The sequence below is a fragment of the Python bivittatus genome, unplaced genomic scaffold (genome assembly GCF_059951505.1).
Source record: "Python bivittatus isolate LINGU-HERP-01145 unplaced genomic scaffold, Pbiv_v1 ctg000680_np1212, whole genome shotgun sequence".
Lineage (NCBI taxonomy): Eukaryota > Metazoa > Chordata > Lepidosauria > Squamata > Pythonidae > Python > Python bivittatus.
The window spans coordinates 7,475,052-7,499,330 of record NW_028277095.1 but is presented as its reverse complement, the minus strand read 5'-3'; the positions used below and the strand labels follow the sequence as shown (position 1 = coordinate 7,499,330).

The 24,279-nt window shown below is 45.4% G+C and overlaps 1 protein-coding gene across 1 annotated transcript in view; it reads left to right on the top strand.

Moving 5' to 3' along the window:
* PROM2 (prominin 2) overlaps positions 1-16,778 on the top strand; it is a 42,482-nt gene extending 25,704 nt beyond the window's left edge. Inside the window, exons 13-23 of the mRNA XM_088151974.1 lie at positions 836-927; positions 2,331-2,415; positions 3,768-3,914; positions 5,107-5,178; positions 5,303-5,395; positions 5,914-5,967; positions 9,060-9,140; positions 11,116-11,184; positions 11,890-11,979; positions 16,036-16,142; positions 16,715-16,778. Of these exons, the coding sequence (XP_088008100.1) occupies positions 836-927; positions 2,331-2,415; positions 3,768-3,914; positions 5,107-5,178; positions 5,303-5,395; positions 5,914-5,967; positions 9,060-9,140; positions 11,116-11,184; positions 11,890-11,979; positions 16,036-16,142; positions 16,715-16,778 (954 nt within the window). The remainder of the gene's footprint in view (positions 1-835; positions 928-2,330; positions 2,416-3,767; positions 3,915-5,106; positions 5,179-5,302; positions 5,396-5,913; positions 5,968-9,059; positions 9,141-11,115; positions 11,185-11,889; positions 11,980-16,035; positions 16,143-16,714) is intronic.
* Positions 16,779-24,279: the final 7,501 nt, after the last annotated feature.

Here is a 24,279-nt window from a genome sequence, read left to right as displayed (position 1 = left end):
AGAGTGAGAAATTGAAAAACAGGCTCTAGAAAGGACCAACAGCAAACTAAGACTGAAGCTCAACTTGAAGAAGACTTCATCTGTGGAAGGGAGAGAATTGTGTATACTACATAGATACTTTAAGTTAATCTTTGGATCCCTTGCGTCTTCCAAGCCTCTCCATTCTTGCTTGTTTTCTGTTCCCCTTCCCACCTTAAGTGCCACCGAGTACTCGGTTTTCACTTGGGGTCTTTAGGGAATGTCCTCTGGAGGTGTTGGACCCGTGTGATATCTTTCTTCCTGCCTGTGGATAAGGATGTATTTTCCACCTCAGCTCTCCCCGTGTTCAGAGAAAGATGGTCCCATCAGGATCTTCCCACTGGCTTAGCCTGACACCCTCCAAGTGGAATATCGGCTTCCATAACTCTGAGCCAGCGTGGGCTCTCTGGGATGGGGGGTGGGATGGGGGACCATCCCTTCTGGTGTGAACCAGACTGAAAGGCTGTTTTGCTCCTCATTCAGAGTCGCTGGGAGTTGGGCAGCATATAAATTTAATAAATTATTATGATGATGGTTGGTTGCACAGTCAGCCAGATGTTTAGACTGGATTTGGCATTTTTGTCCACCTATCGAGCCCTTCCCAAGGACCTGGGATAGGCAGATGTTGTTGTCTGATGGGGTTAAAGGTATCGTCGCAGGATGGAAGCTGTTCCAAGTAAAGCTGCCTTTTGCAATGAGCTGATGGTGATTTTGTCAATGCTGATGGTCTTCAAGTGGTGCTCCAGATGTTGCTGCTGCTGCTGCTGCTGCTATTATTATTATTATTATTATTATTATTATTATTATTATTATTAAGTTCATCGACACCCCTGGGAACCTCCCTCCTTCCATGAACGTCTCTCAATACCTGGGCTTAAAGCAGAATCTCAACCTCACCTCCGCATATCAGTGAGTACCCCCTTGTCCGAGGGCCCCTCCTGCCAAAGGGTTGGACTGCCCGGCTTCCTCCAGGGCAACCCTCCACGAGGTTGGCCAGCATCTGGAACCAGCCAGAAGGTTGCTAGAGAGCCCAACAGGCAAAGGAGGACAAGGACAATTGGAAAGGAGGACCCACTAACTGTTTCACTGTCTTGCCATCTGCGACAAAAATTACAGTGAAAAACTGCAAAAAAGAACAAAAATAAACTTAGGCCTACAAGGATAGACATCACTTTTCCCAGCCTCAGAGAGGCTGGTGTTTCAATCCTGGAAATGTCCTGTGGCCCATTAGGAGGCAAAAGCCTTCAGAGTGGAACTGATTAAGGTCTGGTCAATTTCAGGCAGCAACTGAAGCTGTTAATCAACTGATTAAGCTCACAGAGCACAGCTGGTTAACTTGTGGTTAGCACTTTTTAGGGACCTCCCACTGGGGAGAAAAGCTGCTCAGGAAGAGAGACTGAACAAGCCAGACAATATTTGATTTTTTAAATTGTTATATTTATAGAGTTTTTCAATAGAATAAAAGACAAATCAAAAGGAAAAGAGGGAGGGAGGGAGGGAGGGGGGGAGAGAAGGAGAAAAAAAGGGAAGGAGGGAGAAAAAGAAAGAAAGAAAGAAAGAAAGAGAGAGAGAGAGAAAGAAGGGAAGGAAGGAAGGAAGGAAGGAAGGGAAAGAGAGAAAGAAATAGAAAGAAAGGAAGGAAGGAAGGAAGGAAGGAAGGAAGGAAGGAAGGAAGGAAGGAAGGAAGGAAGGGAGGGAAAGAGAGAAAGAAACAGAAAGAAGGGAAGGAAGGAAGGAAGGAAGGAAGGAAGGAAGGAAGGAAGGGAGGGAGGGAGGGAGGGAAGGGAAAGAGAGAAAGGAAGAGAAATAGAAAGGAAGGAAGGGAAAGAGAGAAAGAAACAGAAAGAAGGGAAGGAAGGAAGGAAGGAAGGAAGGAAGGAAGGAAGGAGGGAAGGGAAGGGAAAGAGAGAAAGGAAGAGAAATAGGAAGGAAGGAAGGAAGGAAGGAAGGAAGGAAGGAAGGAAGGAAGGAAGGAAGGAAGGAAGGAGTGCAAGAAATGAAAAAGATAGAAGAAACAAAAATTTTAAAAAACCATATGAGTGACTTTGAACCTGCTTTTCAACCGATAATTACAGTACTATTGTCCCGAAAGTATTTGACTTTAAGGCTATGCCTGCTGGTCGGGGGACACATGGCCAGAAAGGGGGCCCTGTCCTCCTTTGGCCCAACGTCTGGTAGCCCTAAGCTGGCAGAGCCAACAGCTGGGAGGCCAGGTGTTGTGGGTCAGTGCTGTCTAGAGATCCTGCCCAGAGCAGGCAGCGGGGGATCGCAGGCTGGCCGGGCCGGCTTTGCTCCTTTCCGTCTCCTTTCAGGCGGTGCAAGAACGGCGCAGGCCTCTGGGACGTGCTGCGGCTGGAGGACCACTACAGCCTCGGCGAGCATCTCAGCGTTGCCAAGGTAACAGGCCTCGGGCTGCATCCTCCGTCACCCCCTTTGGCAAAGCCAGGCTCGATTCCCCTGGGAGGCTTCAGGAGGGTCCTCCGAGACAAGAGCGCCCGCCCAGACGCAGCCATCTTCGATCACAGTTGGCTTCCAGACGTTCTCAGAACCAAAACCCGAAGGAACCCACTGAATTACAGCATCCTATTCTCTTTTTTCTTAAAAAAAGGAATAAATTAAGTAGCTGCCAATGGGCAGGGCCGCTCCAGTAGCTTCAGCCTAAGACAGAGCCAGAGAACTTAGTCTGCAATATCGGCTGCGGTGGGGCTTGGATTAGGCAACGCTCCTCCCCGTTATGCTTAAATTTCCTCAGCGTGGGGGCAGGAAGGGCGCTGGCCTCAATACCCTTGATTTAAACTATAAAAGTGCACATCCTTACGGTATTTGTGGGGACTTTTGCATTCCTGTCTCTTAAAGAACACTGGTCACCTTTTCTTGGAGAATCGTGGATGATTATCTTGCTTTCACCACAAAAAAACAATTTTAGTATGATCTTTTCCTGTTCTCTGCACATGCTTTCAGGTTCAGTGAGGCTACTCCCCTGAACCTTAGCTACTAATTACAGGTTATGTGGAGGGCTATACAGTTTTCCTCCTTTATAAAATGTAAAATCTAAAGCTGCTGGTACATTTTACGTGGATGAAAGACTGGCTGGGAGATGCAGTTCTACCCTTTCAACGTTTTTTCATTGTTGAGGACAGTTCTCCACAGAAAGGGGTCAAAAAAGTCAAGATGGTGGCCACAGCCATGCAGTCGAAGCCCTGCCCCTTTTTAAGGTGCATAACAAAGGGATGGGGCTTCGTTCCTTTGGTCGTAGCCACGATCTTGACTTTTTTGACCACCTTACTAGAGACATCCCTGATTGGGGAAGATAATAGGGATCTATTTTTTTTTTTATTTATTATTAAACTTGTATGCCGCCCATCTCCCCCAATGGGAGAGATTATCTTCTCTGATGTTTTTTCTCCTCGGTAAAAAAAAAATAGGTTGAAAAAGCAGTTATCGGAAGCAGGAAACTGCATGGAAGCGAATGATTAAATAGCCTACCTACCTATTTTCCAGCCAAAATTTCAGCCTATTGAAGCTTGAAAAGTAGGTCAAGTGAGGACGGGGGTCTCAAATGAGCAGAAAAAAAAAAAAGAAAAGAAACAGGGTGCCCTTCCAGCTCTTATTCTATCTCTTGAATTTGAAAATTGGAGTTGGGCAGCTCACGCATTCAGAAAATAAATACATTTATTAAAAGTAAATGAATTAAAATGTAATTTAAACCATCACGACAGCCTGCATCCCCCCCCCCCCTTCTGCTCCAGTACACTGCAGAGTTTCAGAAACGTCTCGGTGACGTCAACATCCGCTTTGAAGACGTTGCTTTGTTAAATGCAGCTGGAAGGCAGGACTTGGAGACTTTCCGAAAGAGCCAGGTTGACTTGGTCAACTACGCTGACTTCACAGCAGAGGTGAGCCTAAAATTGGGGGGAGGAGAGAGAGGGCCTGCTCACCCATTTCTACCCACAACTACAGATGTGGGTGGTGAAGCCCCTCTGTGTCAGCCTGTTGAGGTAGCCCATCCAAGAAACCCAAACCACACTACCTTTATTGTCAGGTTACATCAGTGTTTCTCAACCTTGGGAACTTGAAGATGGGTGGACTTCAACTCCCAGAATTCCCCAGCCAGCCAGGCTGGCTGGGGAATTCTGGGAGTTGAAGTCCACCCATCTTCAAGTTCCCAAGGTTGAGAAACCATGAGTTACAGTAACAGAATCTTGCAAGCTGACTTTCCAGAAAACTAGGGAGGGTCCCTTCTGAGATACTTCCCACACCTCCATTCCTTCTGTGGGCTGAGATACCGCTTGTCTGATCGTTGTCTAGGCTGCGGCTCCTCCTCCTCCTGTCTCCCAAAGATATTCTCACAGCCCATATGCATGTTGGGGGCTCAAAGGGTTGAAGCTGGGGTGCCCAAAGGACCTGCTCACGTCTCAGGGACTGGAGGCAGGGATGTGTCACGTAACTCTGACCTCTGTGGTTAGCAGAATTCAGTAAGGGGCCTGTCACTGGTCATCTCTCAAGAATATGTTTCTGGCCCACCATGGCTTAGCATGATGCTTAAAGCCAGTCAGTTCTGGTTTATTCAACAGACCATAGCTTAGCTCAATGTGGGATCAGCAGAGGTATTTACTGTTGGAATAAAAAAACTATAGAAATCTAAGATAGGTGCCTTGATACATAGAAGTATGTTGTGCATTGCTCTAAAACGTGGAAATACATAAATTCCTTTTATGAATCCCAAAGCTTTTTTATACCAGGGACAAAACAGTCTAGGGAATTAACATTATATACTCCAGGTCTCAGTCTGCTTCCAAGTTGATGTGTTAGATTACAATGTCCTAAACAGAGCGGCTGTTGGTCATGTTAGTTGGGGAACATGGGAGTTGCAAAGTGCAGTAGAAGGCAGGTGTAATCAAGAAGCTAAACTATGAAACAAGTTTAGATATTATTTCTCCTGTAGACACTTTAGGTGGCCTTCCTCGAGCCATTCCTTTTTCCAGTGTTGTTGCTCACCGTTCTGTTGTGTCAGTTTAATATTATGAAGAGATCTCACCAGGGATTGCTGAAATAAGTCCAGGTTAAAGGTGATCATTTCTCTTGCAGATACGCAACCCGGTGGTGAGGACCAATGTTGAAGGATTGGCAGTAGACCTTGAGAGGCTGAGTAATGTTCAGGTAGGGAACCAGAAGAGACGGGTGGCCATGGGGCCTTATGGAGAGGGAAGCAAGTCACCAGAGTCTTTCTCAAATTCCCATCCTTGCTTCCCAGCCAACCCAGAGGTGTTGATGTTTTCTGCAGAGCAACAGAACTCTGGCAGAACGACTGGCTGAGGAAGCCATGAAGCTCAAAAGAATCCAGAACCAGATGGTCTTCCCAATGGAGACCCTTGTGGTAAGCCTTCAGTGAAGCACATCAAGGCACCTCAGCTTGAGATTCAGCAGGACACTTCCTGGCTTTTCAGAGATCATGAAGATCTTCTGGACACTGTAGAGTAACCTTCTCTAACTTGCCACCCTCTAGATGTGGCCATTCTGGTTAGGAATTCTGCAAGGTGCAGTCTGAACAGAGGGGCTCAGAAAACATTCTTAACCAGGTCAATGAAAGACCTGGTGGTCTCATTCATATACCATGCTAAGCGTGGGCCATTTCTCAATGGCTTTGTGTGTTTTGCAAATGCAGCCTCTTAATCATCAGAATCATAATTTCATGACTATGGAAAGTGACATTCTATCAGGCAAACTCCTTTTTTCAGAAGTGCTTCAAGGGAAAGAGCAAGCATCCTATTCAGAGAGTCTAAATTATGGTCTATAAATTTAATTTTAAGTAAAGTGAAGATAGTGTTTCTGGTTCTGTTTGAATGGAAGTTTCACGAAGCCAAATTGATTTGTTTTATTTCATTTTATTTACAGGCAAAGCTGAAAGAAAGTGTCCAGTTTTTAGCAACCATGGCACCTAGCTTCCAGGTATTGTTTGATACCTCTTTGTAGTTGATTATCTATCTATCTTTCTAACTATCTATCTATCTGTCTGTCTGTCTGTCTGTCTGTCTGTCTACCCACCCACCCACCCACCTACCTACCTACCTATCTTCTGGGGTATGATCTCTTTGTGGTTGATCAACCACAAAGAGATCACATCCCAGAAGTTATATATCATTAATTAATTAATTAATTAAATTCATATTCCACCTTTCCTTATATCTCATCAGTACATTAGATGTTAGAACATTAGAAAATTAGAAGTTCCTGAATTTTAAGTTTTAAAATAATACATTCTCTTTCTTTTCACTTCTGCACTGTTATCTTACCTGGGATTCTTATTGGTGATATCTCCTTGAAATTTTTATGTTAATTTTTGGATGTAGACGGGCAAGAAAATCCATCCTTAAATTGGTGGCCCACCACAATGGACGTAGGTAGGTGAGATAATGCTCCTAGGCTTCCACTGTAGCTTGATGTCCCTCAGTTCTGGCTCCTCCAGTGGTTTGGGGAGCTGAAATATTTCTAAACTGTGATTGCACTACTGACTCCTTTGATGAATTACTGATGGTGACCTCAAGATATTTACTCATAAACCAAAGGGAATACACTGGAAATTGCTGCACAGTAAGGTGCTTACTTATACATTACCCATTGCATGCATAGCGATGAGGTTCTGCACCTACGGTTCGCTGGCGTTCTATGCTATGCACGTTAAATTCTTGGACTTCAGGTAGATAAATGCCCTGTTGTGCCCTCTGTGGCATCACAGAATTATGAAGTTGGAAGGGATCACAAAGATCATCTAATGCTGTGTTTTTCAAACTTGGCAACTTTAAGATGTATGGACTTCAACACCCAGTATTCCCCCACCAGCATGGGGGAATTAGCAATTAATTAATTAATTAATTAGGGAATTAATAGTGGAATCAGAATTCCACTAGTAGGGAAATTCTGGGAGTTGAAGTCCACACATCTTAAAGTTGCCACGTTTGAAAAACACTGATCTAGTCCAATCTTTCACAGTGTGCAGAAAAGCCAATTAAATCCTTGTTGAGGGTTTCATTGATTCAGCCTCTTCTTAAAATCCTCCAGAGATGGAGTGCCTACACCCAAGCCAACTGTTGAACTGTTGTGCAGACATTGCTATTAGGAATTTTTTTCCTTGTTTAATGTAGCTGCAATTTATACTGGTTATTTCTGGTTCTCATTTCTATATCAGTGGAAGATTGTTCCTGAACATCTTTCTTAGGGCACTGTTTTATGTGCCTGAACACTGATACCATGTCTCCCACCCGTCTTCTTTTCTCTAGACTGAACCTTCCCAGTTCCTTCAGCCTATCCTTACATGGCAGGTCCTCAAGTCTCTGTATCATCTTTGTCACCCTCCTCTGAACCTGCCCTAGCCTGTCAATACCCCTCTGAAACTGTGGTGCCCAGAATTACACCATCAGAGTAGTCTCATCAGAGTAGAAGGGAATAAGGACTTAAACACACAGTCCTTCTGCATTAGCTTTCTACAGCTAATGAGATAATCCATGGAAATTCTTCGTTTTCGGCATCAAACGTGGACCAGAAGGCCTGTTTGGCCCTTCAAAACCTGCATTGAAAAGGAGGTGTTAACTTTGTTCCTCTCTTGAAGTACTTCTTCCAAATGAAATGTCCCATTGAGGAACATTTCATTCTCTCGCCTATGATAGGATAATGAATGCAAATTCCAGCAGAAACATCTTGCCAAGTTGAACCAGAAAGATTTTGTGGGCTGGAGGAAGGACAGCTAGCTGGGCCATAATTACAGACAAGCAGAAAATACCTTGTTATCAGACACAGAGGAACCAGTTACTCCTTTCCATAAATGTAAAACGCCTTATGCATTTTCTACGTAGAACATTTCCACTTGAAAAATGGAAGGAGACTGATTAGGCATTAATGAAATAAAATAAGTAAAAGCATTAATGTTGCGGTGGGCAACACACACTTGTGGACACCAGGACATGCATAGCAACCCTGGATGCTATCTATGGTACTCTAGAGTTAAATAAAAAATGTAAAACAGACCGCTTGAACACTCTTGCGATTTCAACCAAGAATTCTCATAATTTTGTGCTGAGTGCCTGAAAAGGTGATTAGGCTGCTGCATCCTTGTATAGATAAGGTGATTGTGACCATGAGATCAACTTAGGCAGTCATGCTGATCTACACCAGCTTGTCCCCAGTGAGTTGAATTTCAATATGGCCATGATTCTGAGAGGTGGTCCAAAATATCTGGAGGATTCCACCTTGGGGAAGGCCACTCTCCCCCATCATGGCCTTTCCCACACTGCCCTAGAGGAAGCCTTGTAGGGGGATCATCCAATGGGTTCCTGTCAATTTTGCTTCTGATCTTTGCTGGGTTGGGTGTCAGGGAACTTCAGCAGCATCATACTGCCACAGGGAGCTTGGGTTCAAATGTTTGTGTAGGTGTGTGTGAAACTTGCACACACTGTGATTTATTTTCTTCCAACTCTACTTATAGGGTGTAGGTGACAGCACTAACTTACCTTGGCTGATCTCAAAGATGTAATATTGTTCAACAGAGAGCCAGCTTGGTGTAGTGGTTAAAGCATCAAACTAGAAACCAGGAGATTGTGAGTTCCAGTCCTACCTAAGGCACAAAGCCAACTGGGTGACCTTGGGCCAGTCCCTCTCTCTCAGCCCCAGGGAACAAGATGAAGTCAAGAACAAATTATTTCTGGAAAATCTTGCCAAGAAAACTGCAGGGACTTGTCCAGGCAGTCACCAGGATTCAAGGCTGACTCGAAACCACAATAAAAAATAAAATTCTACAATAACATAATTATCCCCTCTTCCTCCTCCTCCTCCTCCTCCTCCTCCTCCTCCTCCTCCTCCTCCTCCTCCTCCTCCTCCTCTCTTAGTGTTCCAGTGGTGCCCACAAGCCCTGCATTAGATGAATTGGAGTGGAAGAATTCAGTGCAAGCTTGCCATTTTCTGAGGTTGTTCCCTCCTATGATTGCAGCAGCTCTCCCAGCCTTCCCTGATGGCTGAACATCTTGCTTTTTCTTCCTGCTTCCCCCCAGGCTCAATTCAACAACACCGAGTCCCAGACCACCCTTGTGGAGGCCATTCTCCCCTTACAGACTCAGAAGATCCTCAGACAGGTGAGCAAGGAGAAGCCAAGCAACCTCGACAGGCTGTTCCCAAGAGGGACAGGCAGAAGGCTGGCAGAGCGCATCCGTGAACACCAACTAGCAGTCGGAAGACATGATGAAAACTCCTTAATCTCACAACACGTGGACAGACTTAACCATAGTTTCAACTGGGAAACTGTCAGCATCTTAGACCAAGCTGAATCCAAAAATGTGAGGGAATTCTTGGAAGCTTGGTATTCAGACAAGTCAGCCATCCACAGGGACATAGAGAGAAACAACATCTACACATGATTCGAAAGAGACAATAGAAAGGAAAACAAAAGACCAGAACATCTCCTCACCAGCAATCATCACCCAGATAAGCAGAGATTAACACCAAGATTAACACCAGACAGTCAAGCAGTAAACAATACCCTAATCAAGGAACGAGGGGGGGGGGGATAAAACAAAACAAAACCCCCACCCCCACCACCATTGGCAGGGCATGCCACAGTATATAAGCAGAGAGCAAACCCCATGCCACTCTAGCACAGATGTTTCCTAGCTGGGTAACGAAACGTTTGCAAGAAAGCAACCAGGCTCAGAGAGCCCCAAGGACTCCACAGCTCAACCCTGAGCTACACATATTCGCTTCTATTCGTGTTGGCTATTCGAGGAGTAACAGCAGCAGCGAAATCAGATCCCTTCTGCTGCTCTTGAAATACTAGATTTGTCTTCCTCTGTCATAATTCTGGAGGACCCTTTCCCAAGTTGGTGTCAGCCAGATATGACACCAACTCCCATGCTTGCCAACACATCTGGAGGACAGCAACTTGAAGACAGCTGCTTTAGTGAATACACACACACACAGCTAGACCATGCATCTGTCATTACGTATGTTAAATGAACTGGGCTATGCAAGATGCTGCATGCACCAGGAGCTGCATGATGATGATGATGATGATGATGATGCTATCCCATTTGCGAACAATTCTGGACCACCCAGTGGGCCACTGTTGCAAACAGAATTATGGCTGAGCTAGCCATTATGTCTGATCCAGCTTTGGGTTTCCTCTGTTGCCCTTCATCCCTTCCCACAAAGCTTACCTTCTGAAACAAGAAATTCAAGGAAGGCAGGGCTGGGAAGAACAAAGCAGGGTGGAGATGCAAAGGGAAGGAAGAAAGGCTGATGGGAGGGAAAACCCTGGGAAAGTTGCAGGTCAAAAGAGTTGTGTTTCTTTTACCATGTGAACAATAAAAACAAGCTGCAAAGAAGGTGGACCTGCTGCCATCACTTACTTCTTTAGAAAGTTGTCCAGTTCATGTCCCTCACTCAACAGGCACAAGAGCGTGTGCGTGCATGCGCACACACACACACACACATACGAACTATGAATCTATCCAAATGATATATGCCAGTGTTTTTCAAACTTGGCCACTTTAAGATGGGGGGACTTCAACTCCCAGAATTCCCCACCCAGGCTGGGGAATTCTGGGAGTTGGTCCCCCCATCTTAAAGTTGCTGAGGTTGAGAAAGAACAATCTAAAGAACTGTGAAGAAAACAGAACTTTAGAAATAGAAGATGTTTTATTTTGGAAAATTCAGGGCGGCTCTATGACTTGCCCATAGTTCTTCTAAATGTGTGAATTGGTAACTGGGTAAAGATTAGAAGCTGGATGTCCCAGATTTAAATTTGCCCCCTGGACCTTGCTGCCTTTGTTGCCAGACCATTGTGCAAATGAGGGAACTGGGCACTGTAGTCCCATAAAATGGGATGGACAGCCCAGATCTAAAATATGGCTGTTCGTACAATCATTGGCAATAGATTGCTGCTAGTTGGTCTATGTGCCTACAAAATATTTGGATATATTTGCTGTGGAAACTGTCCTCAGTTTGGAAGCTGTTTTATCAAGAGGAGGAGAAACAGACAGCAGGAGAAGATGGGCTTCTGTGACCAATTCCTTTAAAAAATCTGCTTTTAACTCATTTTTCCTTTTCTTTTAGGAGTTGGACTGCTTTGCAAGGAAAGAGTTGGGATACATCTCCCAATACCTGAACTGGATGAGGACTACGGTAAGAATTCCCTTGTTCAGAAGCCCCTCTGGTCAGCAGATTGGGAAGTGCACTGGAGTGATGGGGGCTTCTGGACAGACCCTAGTTGGGGCTGATGGCAGTGATTACACAGACATTTCCATGTAGTTTGCTTGGCAAAAGCATGGAAGTGGTAGGTCATGGTCTTCTTGGGTGCTTCTGGACTTCCCAGTGTAAACTACCCTCCTGGACTTTCCTGTCTCTCCTCCAAATACTAAATGAGTTCAGCCTAGGTGCCACCAGCTAGGTGGGCGTAATCTCAAGCAACGAGGGGCAAAATGCCATAGGGAGGCAAACGTAATGGAGACTGAAGATGGTGGGATATTATGTAGGGGTCAGTATTTAGATCAGTGTTTCTCAGCCTTGGCAACTGAAGACGTGTGGACTTCAACTCCCAGAATTCCCCAGCCAGCCATATATATCGAACCTACTATATTTTGTATAAATGAGTCCCGTATTTCATTATATTTGATGAGAATTCTGGGATTTGAAGGCCACACCCTGGACGTTGCCAAAATTCCTAAGTTGCTAAGGTGTTTAAGCATTGCGAAACAGGGTTCAGCCTCCGATCAATTCTCCCCAAGGGGCCAGAGACCTTTATGGAAGATAGTGACTCCAGACTCTGTTTGAGCAAAGTAACCATGCAAATGAACAATGACACAAAAATATTCCTTTCTTCTGCTCCAGCTGACTGAGGACGTTGCCTCCTGCCAGCCCTTTTCCACTGCTCTGGACAACAGCCGGGTGATCTTGTGCAATCGTGTTGTGGATCCTTGGGTAAATCCTTCTGCCATCTAACTGAAGCCTTCAGCCTTCTCCCTGGCCCACCATATTCCCAGCCTGGTTTTTAAGCAGTATTTTTTTTAAAAATTGAGCACTTCTTTAGGTGGTTCTGAGGAGTGAACGTTGTAGGAGGAGAACCATTTAGGTCTGGGGGAGTCAAAACTTGAAGCAGTCCCATAACGCTTTTCCAGACCATTTTACTGAAAGGCAAAAAGCTGTTCCCTGCATCTGATGGGTGGACTTTAGCTCACAAAAGCTGATGCCTTTTCATAAACTTTGCTAGTTTGAAAAGGCGTTACCAGACTTCTGAACAGCGATGTCTGCAAGTAGGGTCAAGCAGGTCAAGGTGGCCGCCGTGATGATGTGACCAAAACTCTGCCTGTTTTTAATGTGCATCATGATCCTCTCCCTTCATACAAATCCCTTCTCAAAATCCAACATTTCTGTTGGTTTCATTTTTTCCCCATTTTTTGCCCGTGTCTATGTAGGTATAAGGTGAAAGGCAACATCTTCTAGTCAAGCTCAACTCCTGGTGACTTCATGGGCACGTTTGTGGAATTTTCCTGGCCAAAACATTAGAAAAGGTTGCCACTGCCTTCTGGTGGGGCGTTTCTTCAACTTTCCAATCTACCCCACAGTACTGAGATTTTTTGGTGGTGCTCTGTCCACGTACTAACCTGATCCAACCCTGCTTAGCTTTTCTGAGCCACCAACATGGGCCAAGTGCTGAAGGGTGGCCCAAGTAATGACTCTCTATCATTAGAAGGACAAACCTAGAGCTGCTTTGTAATGTTGTAATTCCGATATAGTCTGGCTTCTTCCTGATGATTTTATGGATACATCCATGTAGTTTTCTTAGCAAAAAATATGGAAATTGGTTGTCGCTGGGTTCTTATGACAGGCTTTTTCAACTTTCCAGTGTAGATTATAGTCAAACCACAACTTCAGATAGCTTTAGCTGCTCTGACCAGCTTCCTCTTGAAGCTTGACCACAAATACAATATAACAACTATTCTTACATGTCTGCTCGCATCTAGTGCTTGCTAAATATTTGCTCCTATGGTGTAAAGTTTTACTATGCTCAGGAGCTCCATGGTAAAACATTTATTAATATTCAGATTGCTTAACTTCTTCCACAGCATCGACACTGGGGAAAGCCTCAGTGAAATGTAATGGGGTTGAAAAGAAGCCTTGCTTCACAAGATAGTATTTGGAAAAATGTTTAAAAAGGCAAATCTTAATGATCCTCTTCCATGAGAAGAGGCCAAAGCAGCTTTCCTCAATCCCTCTAGATATGTTGGGACTACAGTGCCCAGAAGTCCCAACACAGCTGATGGGTATCAGGCTGGGGAGGGTGAGTGAAAGCATTTGCCACTTTTTGATTCAGGGAAAACAAGGTCATCCTTTTATCAAAATTAGAGACATGCTGAGGAATTTTGCTCTGAACTACTGGGGATGCTCCAAAACTCTCACTTGAAATTGATAGTGGAATCAGGAGAAGCAAAATAAAATGCTTCTGTGCACGAAGCAAAATGATCTTAATGGCATTTGCGCGCACGGACGCACACACACACACCTGCTTGAGATGCAACAGCAGCTTTGGCTTTAAGCGGCTTGGAAATGAAACAGAGACATTTCAAGGGTGGAGTCCTTGGGGTTCTCTGAGCTTGGTTCTTTTCTTGAAAACGTTTCATTACCCGGCTAGGTAACATCTTCAGTGCCAGAATGGGATGGCGTTTGCTCTCTGTAACTGTGGCATGCCCTGCCAGTGGGGGTGGGGGTCTTGTTTTGTTTTATTTTTTCCCCTCTGGTCATTCCTTGATTAGGGTATTGTTTACTGCTTGATTGTCTGTCTGGTGGTAATCTTGGTGTTAATCTGCTTATCTGGGTGAGGAGATGTTCTGGTCTTTTGTTTTCCTTTCTTTTGTCTCTTTTGAATAGTGTGTAGATGCTGTTTATCTCTATAGGTTTATTTCTATGGGTAACGAAATGTTTGCAAGAAAACAACCAAGCTCAGAGAACCCCAAGGACTCCACAGTTCAACCCTGAGCTACACATATTCACTTCTATTGGTACATTTCAGGGTGTTAGCTGTGACTCAAGGTCTACTAACCATGGGGGGCTTCATGAAACCCCATGTTCAAAAGGAGTGTACTTCTGAACTCCAATTGCCAGAAGATGAATCCCTTTAATCGGTTAATCTGCTAATCAACAGCTTAATAGGTTGAGCTGTTGGCTACATGCCCTGATTGTAGGATTCTTGGCACTGTCTTGCAGGAAGAGGTCAAGGAGCTGGGCAATTTTTATGCTCCTCTATGAAAGTGTCCTGGTGCATTCCTTGATACCTGCGCATCTATTCCTTAGGAGTGTTCTACTGACCACAGTTCAAAGTTAGGAAGTCCCTTGCTTCAGTCCTCCTGATCTGGGGGTCAGTTCCCAGCCAGCCCTGCCCTGATTTGTAGAAAACCATGGGAGTTGTCTGTGGATGCCCCAGGGCCCTCCACAGAGCCACTAAAAATAGAGCCTTGAGGCATCAGGGGCATCAGGGCAAGATTGAGTTCCCTTGTTTCCTTTGCATCAAGGCAGGGAGGACATGCAGCCTTGGGGGAACCAGGAATGTAGGCTTGGGCGGCATCCAGACCTTCATGTCAGGGCAAGCCTCAGTTTGGCTGCCTTGCAATCCACCCAGAGGAGGAGAGCCATGAGCCTCTGGGTGGAAAAGCCTTGGGAAGGACCAAGATCCACCCACATCCTCTTCCTCCATGTGGCTTTGTCTACCTTCTTCCTGAAGTCAACAGTTCGTGACAAAGGAGCCTCTTGGCCTGCAGTAGGTCCAAGCTCCCACACCTAAAAACCTTGGAGAGCCGTAACCAGTCTGTGGACAACCCTGAGCCAGAGGAACTATATTATATTGGGTAGAACAATCCATGCAACATAACAATATAATCAGATGTATATCCATTGTATAGCCATATGAGGCAATTTCCTATACTGTATTCTTACCACTTTTGCCAACTGTCAGCCCTTCAAGATAGACCAGACTAGGAAATCAAAGTCATGAATACTAATCCTACTTTTATTATAAAGCTACAGTAACAGAATCTTGCAAATCTGAATTGGGCCTTTCTCTCCCTCCCTTTATATTCATGAGAACTAGGGAGGATCTTGTCTGAGATGCCTTCTCACATTACAGTTCTGGCCCAGACTCAGGTTTCTCTTATCTGACCCTTGTCTTGGCTCTTCCTTGCGGCTCTTCCTCCTGTTCCTCAAGGTCATTCCTTCTACCCATTCCATCAGTCTATGGCAGCAAATTCCACTTGGGAAATTGATTGGATTAAGAAGAACCAGCCAACTAACTAACTAACCAACCAACCAACCAACCTTCAATATCTTCAAATAAGCAAGATAGGTTTAAAAGAACTGCAAAAATAAGGCAGAACACTTAGAGATGTGACTGAATTTGAAAACCTTACAACACAAAATTTGGAGCATTTCCTAGACTTGATTCATAAGTGGTTGGTGAAATAAGACTCAGAAACTGAACAAGTTAAAGACAGTATGATTAAATAGAAGCAGAATTTAAATGCCACGATTGATATGCAACAATGGGAATTTCAATGGAGGAAAAACATAATACCGAATATTATACTTAGAGATAGTTTAAGATGATTTAATGCATGATGTTGTTCCGTGTTCATTATTGATGTGTCAGTTTTAAAACAATATAGTATATTCAGTTATTTAATCAATGACATGTTGAAAACTTCAACCTAATTCTATCCACTTTGTGCTTTTTTCCCCTTTTTTTCCATCTTTTTTTCTTTCTTTCTTTCTTTTTTCTTAAAGATGTTTAATAAAAAAGAGTGAAGGGTGTGTGTGCTTTCATAGTGCAGCTGTGGCCACTACCTTGACTTTGGGGACCTCCGCAGTGAGATATAGCAGTCTTTGGGGGACACAAAGAGATAGAGAATTTTCCCTCACTGCCAGTAGAAAGAGACTCATCGTTTGTGTGTGTGTCTTTGTGTGACTTATGCCTTTGCTTGTTTCCAGAATGCCTTTTGGTTCAGCCTGGGAGGTTGCACCTTCTTCCTTCTTCCTAGTATTTTTCTCGCCCTCAAGACGATGAAGCATTTTCGTCCAATTCGGCACAGATTAGTGTAAGTGGCATTACTGTAAAACATGGGTTGCCAACAGTTCTTCACATTATTATTATTATTATTATTATTATTATTATTATTATTATTATTATTATTATTATTATTATTATTATTCTCGACTCTTTTCTAGCCTGTCCTTCCTCCCAAGCCCAGAATCCACTTACAAGGGAAGAGCATACAATCCAGAAAAAACACAAAAGCTGCAGCAATAAAAGAGATATTTTTTAAAAAATCAAGCCTAGCTCTAGCCCACATACGGTTAGTTATCTGAATAGCTCGGCAGGCTTCCTCGTTTTCAACAACAGCTGCTAAAATGCCTAACTTTCTCTCTTGCAAAATTCGGCCCACTGGAAAAGATTGGGAAGGCTGGGAACGCTCCTGGTCCCTTCTCTGTCATCTCTGGGGGAGCCACAGAATTGAGTCTCCTCAGTGGTAGCCCCGTTCCTTGGAACATCAATGCGTCATGCACGATGGCACGGGGGTGCCTGCCCTCTTGACTTCTTTGACCACACCGTGCGGGCACCCCTGTTTCCTAAGGAAATAAGATTTGCTTTCTCCTCTGCTGTGTCTAGTTCTACTGGATCAGATGAAACGTTTCCCTTCCACATCCCGCGCGTCACATCTCTGCGGCTGTAAGGATCCGACCTCCAGGATGACCAGGTGAGGGCCAAACGCTTCCTACTGGTGTGTTGTGCTGTTTGCTTTGTCTTTCCAAAATCATCATCATCATCATCATCATCATCGGTCCACAAGCTGCAGCGTTGTCAGTGCCTGGAGGGCATGACCGTATCCAGGAGAGTTTTGCCAGCTTCTGACTCCTTGAGGACACTTGCAGAAATTAGAAGAAAAGTCTCTGGTTAGCGATACTCCTCATGCACGTTGAGTATGAGGTTTGCATGGCCCCGTTCCTGTTGGAGGGCTCAAAAGCCTGGCTTTAGGGCAGGAAGTTAATGGAGTTTGGTTTGTATGTTTTGCTCTGCATTGGATGAGGAATTGGTTCCTTTTATTCCCTTTTTTGTTATATTATTGTAAAGCGTGCATAATCCATTAATGTATATTATTTCGATACATTGGTTTTTGTAGTGTTGACTAAAGATTATTAACACTCTAATGGAGTGTTTCTCAGCCTTGGCAACTTGAAGATGCGTGGACTTCAATTTCAATTCCCATGCTGGCTGGGGAATTCTGGGAGTTGAAGTCCACGTACCCATTCAAGTTGCCAAGGTTGAGAAACACTGCTCTAATGTTCAGATAACTTAGACCAGTATTTCTCAACCTTGGCAACTTTAAGATGGCTGGACTTCAACTCCCAGAGTTCCCCAGGCAGCATGGCTGCCTGGGGAATCCTGGGAGTTGAAGTCCAGCCATCTCAAAGTTGCCAAGGTTGAGAAACACTGACTTAGACCATTGAAGATGGTTCTCTTCACTTGGCTGTTCTGGGAAGTCTTTGGGACTTGAGTGCAACCATCTCCCAGTGCCAGGAATATTACATTAGTTTTTTGGTTTTTTTTAAGTCCATAGTGAAATATTGTATTTCTGTTATTTTATGTTACTATGATCGTTATGGTGTTGGCTGTGGTTGGTTTTGCCCACCCCTTAGAGTCACCTTGACGTGGTTTATGAATCCATAAATAATTACTAAACCAACCCAATTACTTAAATGGCATTGGTAATTTAAGCCTAAGTACAAATTGATGCAAGAGAGTTATTACTAGGAATCCAATTATAAGAATTAAAAATACCAAATCTATCAAAACATTATTGGGAAATTCCCAACAACGGGGCAACACATAAAACCCAGGCAGAGCTTCGGTCAAACTGTTGTGGCCGCCAGTGTGACCTTTTTGACCTCACCCTGCAGATCCAGAGAGCATTTTCCTCTCCTATATCCCCAAGCACAGGAACAAAAAGAAAACCAGATCTTCTGCAGAGGCTCTTTGGAGCCAACATTTGGTTCCAACAGCACTGAAGTGGGCTGGTCACAATGTCACCATGGTGGCCATAATCGTGCAAGCAAAATCTCGCGGGTATTAATTTAGAGCAAGAGTTTGATGTCTGTTGGTACTTAGATCTGTTGCGGGGTGGGTCGGAAGTCAGTCCGGTTTTTTTTTATTATTTTTATTTTTAAAAAACTTTTATTAAGATATATAAAAAGCACAGTTAAAACACAAATCAGAGAGTATAGAAAAGAAAGAAGATAGAACTAAAAGAAAAAGACAGAAACTAAAATAGTGAGAACAGATAGAAAAATGAAACGGAAAGTGACTTCCGACTATCTCCAATACAGATATAAGTACAAATTTAAAAAAGGTTAATTTCTTATACTAATTAATCCAAATTCACATTATTTCTATCGGCACAAACCGATCATTAAAATTAAAATCATTAATTAATTAAAATCATTAATTCCCCAATCAAAGCTTCAAATTGGAAGTCAATTCGTTTTTTGCTGTTTTTTCCTTTTCCTTTTCTTTTCTGCACGTTTGCTTTTTACTATTTTCTCTTTTTCTAATTCCTTCTTTTTTTCTTTCTTAATACTAGTTTTGGTCCGTTTTTAACTGTTCCTTTAAAAAAATGTAATGAAGTTATTATATTAAAAAAACCTCGCATGCCTTGGACATGCAAGACAGACAAAAAAGGGGCAGGGCTTCGACGGCATGGCTGTGGTTACCATCTTGACTTTTTTGACCGAACCTGAGGACGCCCCGGTCCCAGACAGTTGGAACATTCGATGGGGAAGTCTGCTTCTCTTTTAGATCACGACTGGCTTTCCAGGGAGCCTCACACCAATTGCCCCGTGTGCTTTCTCTCCTAATTGCAGGAATCATCGTGGGAAAAGGTTCGGATCCAACCAGGGCTGGTCCTCTGTCATTCCAGTTGCTGCTGATTTCGACTGTGTGTGTAAAGCCTCCCTTCCCGGAGCTCCTCACTCCCTGGAGAGCGAGTAAAATTGTGGATGATGACCGTTTCAATCCGGTTCCTCCTGTTTTTGATGCGGCTGGCTGGCGTAGATCCAGGGTTTATGTGGCAGGATTAGACTGGCCAAAAGGACACGGGATGGATGTCAAACACCAAAGCCTCTTTCTGTACCTGGCAGGTTTTCTTTTTAAGGGGTGATGTATCCCCAGAGTATTTCCAGGTTGTAATTGCTCGGAGTTACCGCTGCCCAAATCAGGAAGATGGTGTTAGAGACTTCCAATTTGTTCTGTTCAGCTGAGAGCAGTTTGAGACATCAAGGATGTGATTTATTCCTGAAACTCTTAGCAGAAGAGCCCCAGCTAATCTTGTTATCGTCCTCTTTGCCTTCTCTGCCGTGACCTCACTCCGATGCGGGGAGAGGAATTAGATAAATCTCATCTGAATGCAAACATACGAACTTTGTATTCTCAGACTGGCACCCAAATGAAAATAGAACAGTCGTTTAAAATTTGCATCCTGGCAAATGTTGCAATGCGCTCCCTCGATAAATATCTTTTAAAGGCGTATGGGGGGGGGGGGAATGTGTATATTCACAGGCCTAATGTATTAGAATTATTGCAATATGGAAAATAGTTTGCAAAAACAATGTATTGCGGACAAATGAATATATATTTGAAGAAATGTATATCAAATGGAGGGGGGGAAAGAACCGGACATGTTTGCAAAAATAAAAAAAAATGAGATAAACTAAAGTGAACTAATTTGACTGTCCTTAGAGACACCCTCCCCAAGCCCCCAAAGCTCTTTTCCAGGGTTGAGAACACAGCAGGCATCTCTTGCAAATGAGAGATGGGTGTACCTTTAGAAAAGCATGAGCTATTCTGTTATTTCAGGGTGCAAGGAATGTCGTGAGCTGAGAAGCTCAGGAAGATGGGGCTGAGGGGGACAGAAAGTCCTCGTTGGAGCCAACAGATAGCAGGGCCCAGGGCCTTCCTTGGTGTCGACTCATTTTTTTCTCCAGAAAAGTCAAGATGGAGATTAGAACTGACTCAGATGGGGAACACTAAGAAGCTTCTACATAGCTAGTTTCATGCACTCGATTAAACCATGGCTTGGTTTGACCATGCTTTGGGGAATATTCCAAAATTCCTGCAGGGCACACATTGAGCTAAGCTGTAAACTAAAGTTTAGACGTTATCTTGGTAGGGTCTTCCCCCAGAGCCAAAATCAAATCAACCAGAGTTGGATTTAGCCTAGTGCAGTGTTTCTCAACCTTAGCAACTTTAAGATATGTGGGCTTCAACTCATGGCTGGCTGGGGAATTCTGGGAGTTGAAGCCCACATATCTTAAAGTTGCTAAGGTTGAGAAACACTGCCCTAGGGTATGAGTTCAGGCCTATATCCACTTAGTGCAGGGTAGACTGTTCCACCAGGAAGGGCATCTTTTGGAACATGGTGGCCATCCCAAGGTACCTGAATCTTTGGGCCAACATCTCCCCCAAAAGTCCAAGGGCAGATCCCCCTTCCAGATTACCCCATCATGAGCATGAGTCATCCATCATTCAGGGTGGCCAAGAATACTTAACATTGTCCTCAACTCACCCCCAGCCAGCCGTTAACAGAACCTCTACTTGTGCTCTTCCTGGCTGGACACCAAGAGCGCTCTTTCCCACCTTCCCCCAGTCAAGCCGTGCTTCTGGTCTGCATGCTGCATTGCCATTCCTTGTAAGCAGCCCCCTTCATTCCACTTGGGGTGGGAATCCCCTCCCTTCGGTCACCAAATGCGGCTCACTGCAACTTTGGGGTTGGGTTGGGGTTTTTTTTACAAATTCATCAGGGGAAGGTGAAATGTTGGAGCCAAACCTGGTGTCTTATTTAGAGGTTGCAGAACCCCCTGGTTCTTTGGGCCAACCAGGAGCAGATGGACACTGGGTGAATTGCATTTCTGGTCATCAAGTAAGCATATGAAAAGGTGGGCCAGATCATGTTTGTACACCACTGGTTTTGCTGCAAGAACACGCTGTGCGTGACGGCTAGAGACCAGTGAACAATGATCGCTTCCTAGTCCAATGCATGTGGACATCTCCAGGGGGAGGCAAGTGTGCAAATGACACAGGCTGACGTCACCTGCCCTCCCTGTGATTGTGAGTTAATCCATCGTTTGCCCAAGACATTGAAACATAAACATACCAACTGGACTGGATTTGTCCAAATGCTAAGCCAGCAACACACACAGTTCTTTATATTATATATCCTGTATATTATTAAAGTTTTTTTAAAAGGGAGATAAAAACTAAGACAAAGAAAAGAAAAGAAAAAGAAAGAAATCAAAGAGAAAGCTAAAAGTGCAAGAAAGGAAAAGAAAAGGAAAAGAAAAATAGAAAAGAAAGAAAAAAGATACGAAGAAGTAGCTTCCGATCTTCTTTACAGCAGTTATAAGTACAGTTATAAATTTGCCTCTTACTTTATGGTTACAACATAACTCTCTTCTTTCTATGATCTACCCCGTCAAAAACATAAATCCTAAGTTCATTTTTTTCTGTTTCACACAAAAAGTCCGTAAGGGGTTTCTAGTCAGCAATAACCGTAGATATCGTCTTTTCTCTAATCAAAGAAGTCAAGGTGGCCATCTCAGCAACTTCCATCATCTTCACCAGCCATTCCTCCGTTATAGTAGTGCTGAATCTTTCCATCTTTGTGCATACAACGATCTCATTGCAGTCACCATCCACAAAATCAAAGTTCCGCGACTTTTTTCCAACTGTTCATCAGCCCCAAAAGAAAAACCTCTGGTCTCAATGCTATATTAATCTTTAAAGTCTTTTGAAATAATGTACATATTTGGATCCACTTTTTTAGCTTTTTTACATGTCCATCAAGCATGATAAAAAGTGCTCTCTTGTTGTTCACATTTCCGGCATAAATTCAAAGTACCCTTATATGTTTTAGACCATTTTTCCAGTGACAAACACCAACAATACATCATTTTATAAAAATTCTCTTTATAACATAATGTAAACTTCATTCCTTTCATCCACATATTTTCCCATTGTCCCATCTGAATATTATAACCAAAATTTTAGCCCACTTTAATCATACCTTCTTTCACTTGTTCTTCTTCTGTTTCAAATTTCAATAAAAGTTTATACACTTTAGCAATTATATGTTCATCCTTTGTACACAATGTCAGGTTCGGTCAGCACGAGGCTTCAGGGAAGCACGGGGCTGCAGGGAAGCTCGCAACCAGACCACGCGGAATCCACCGGCGGTAGCTAGCGGGGAAAAGAGGAACCGAAAGCGCCGCTAATTAACGAGCCACCTGCGGCCAGCTAAACAGGAAAACCGCAGCGGAAGCTTTTAATTACGAACTGATAACGGCGCGAGCAAGCAAGGAACGGGGCCGCAGGGCAGCGAAACAAGATCGCAACGCAGCACAGAACCCGCGGGTCTGCACGTAGCAGGGAGGGGCCAACCCAGCCGGAGGGGGACTGGCAATCAAGGACAATGGACTCTGACCGACCCTGCCATCATGAACGATCAGGGGGGACATTGGGGGCCTAATAGCCCACAGCCGCAACGCGATCACGAGGCGGGAAAAAGCGCGGGAAGGGGGAATATAACAAGTGATGCAATTGTACCAAGCCAGTCCTGGCTTTGCTTGTGACTACTACGTTACGCATGAGTAAACCTTCTTTGTGAACCACACGTGTCACGAGAGTTTCTCTGTCGAACGGGGCAAATCTCACATAAAGCCAGGACTCACCGTCAGCGCTACCCAGTACCACCGAGGAGCGTTTTCTTTCTCAATACAGGCATGACCAGCGACGAGGAATCCGTGGGTCAGCTGGAGCGCGAGGGATCCAGGCTCGCGGAAGGGCGGTCGGAGCCGCCCGGGAGCGACGGGGCAGCGGCCAGGGCCGGGCGCACTCCATCCGAGCGGTGGTCGATGGGCGTGAATCAAGGACCAGACGATTCGGGCGTTACGATGACCCGGGGTTCGGGGTTCCGGAACCGTGAGTGGAGCGAGAAATTCGCCCGACTAGAGGAGAGAGTCGAGCGACGCCTAGACGCCGTGGAGGCGATGCTCCAGACCCTACTACAGAGAGTGGGGCCACCGGCGGTGAACGAGGAGGCGAGCGACAGGGGGCGGTCCGACACCCCCGCCGGCACCACCCACGGCGCCCCGGTCGGAGGACCAACGGGCGGCAGACGCCCTGAGACTTCGAGGTATCACTGGGAAGTTCTCAGGGGACCCCGAACAGCTGCCGCACTTTCTGACGCACGTCAGGGGGTTCATGCAGAGGGGTGGTCACCTATTCGCCAGAGACGAGGACAGGGTATCCTACGTGGCCGAGCTGCTAGATGGCCAAGCCGCCAGCTGGGTGATCGGGCTGTACGATGCCAACGCGGCGGAACTACGGAGTTTCCCGGACTTCATGCAGGCGCTCCGGGACAGATTCGAGGACACATTGAGCGCCAAGCGGGCGGAGGACGACATCCTACAATTCAGGCAGCGGGGCAAATCGGTATCGGAATATGCCCTGGAGTTCCGGAGGTTGGCCGAGAAGCTCGCGGACTGGCCGGAGTCCCTGAAGGTGAAGTATTTTAAGAGGGGACTCAACCCAGAGATCCTGGAACGGGCACTGGGGCGGGACGACCCGGCCACAGTGAAGGATTGGATCTGGCTGGCCGGAACGGCGGAATCGGCGTGGCGGCAGATCCAACAGAGCACAAGACGACGGGACCAGACGAGGGACCGGCCGAGGGAGAGGACCCCCGAGGAGAGACGGAGCGGTCGACGACAGTCCACCGGGAGGCGAGAGGCGACCAGAGCCCCGAATCTGTGCTTCCGATGCGGAGGCAGAGGCCACCGAGCGGCGCAGTGCCCGACAGAGCGGGAAGGCGCCCCACCACGGCCCGAAGTCAAAACCCCGCGTGCGAACGGGAAAAGGACCGGTGACCGACCGCGGAAGGGGGCAGTGGCGGTGGTGACCGAGAAAGGACGCGGGGGGTGGTCGACCCCGGAGACAGCATCCTCCGGAGAGGACTCGGGGCCGGCGGGAAACGAGGCGCGCTCGCACTGAACGGCGTCCCAGTGCGAGCAGGGGAGTCGAGGCGCGCGGACCCAATAGGAGACGAGGACTGCCCACCGTTCCGGGTGAGGATACACGTCCGGGGGTGAGATCCGGAGGGAGGCGCAGCTACGGGCGCTACTGGA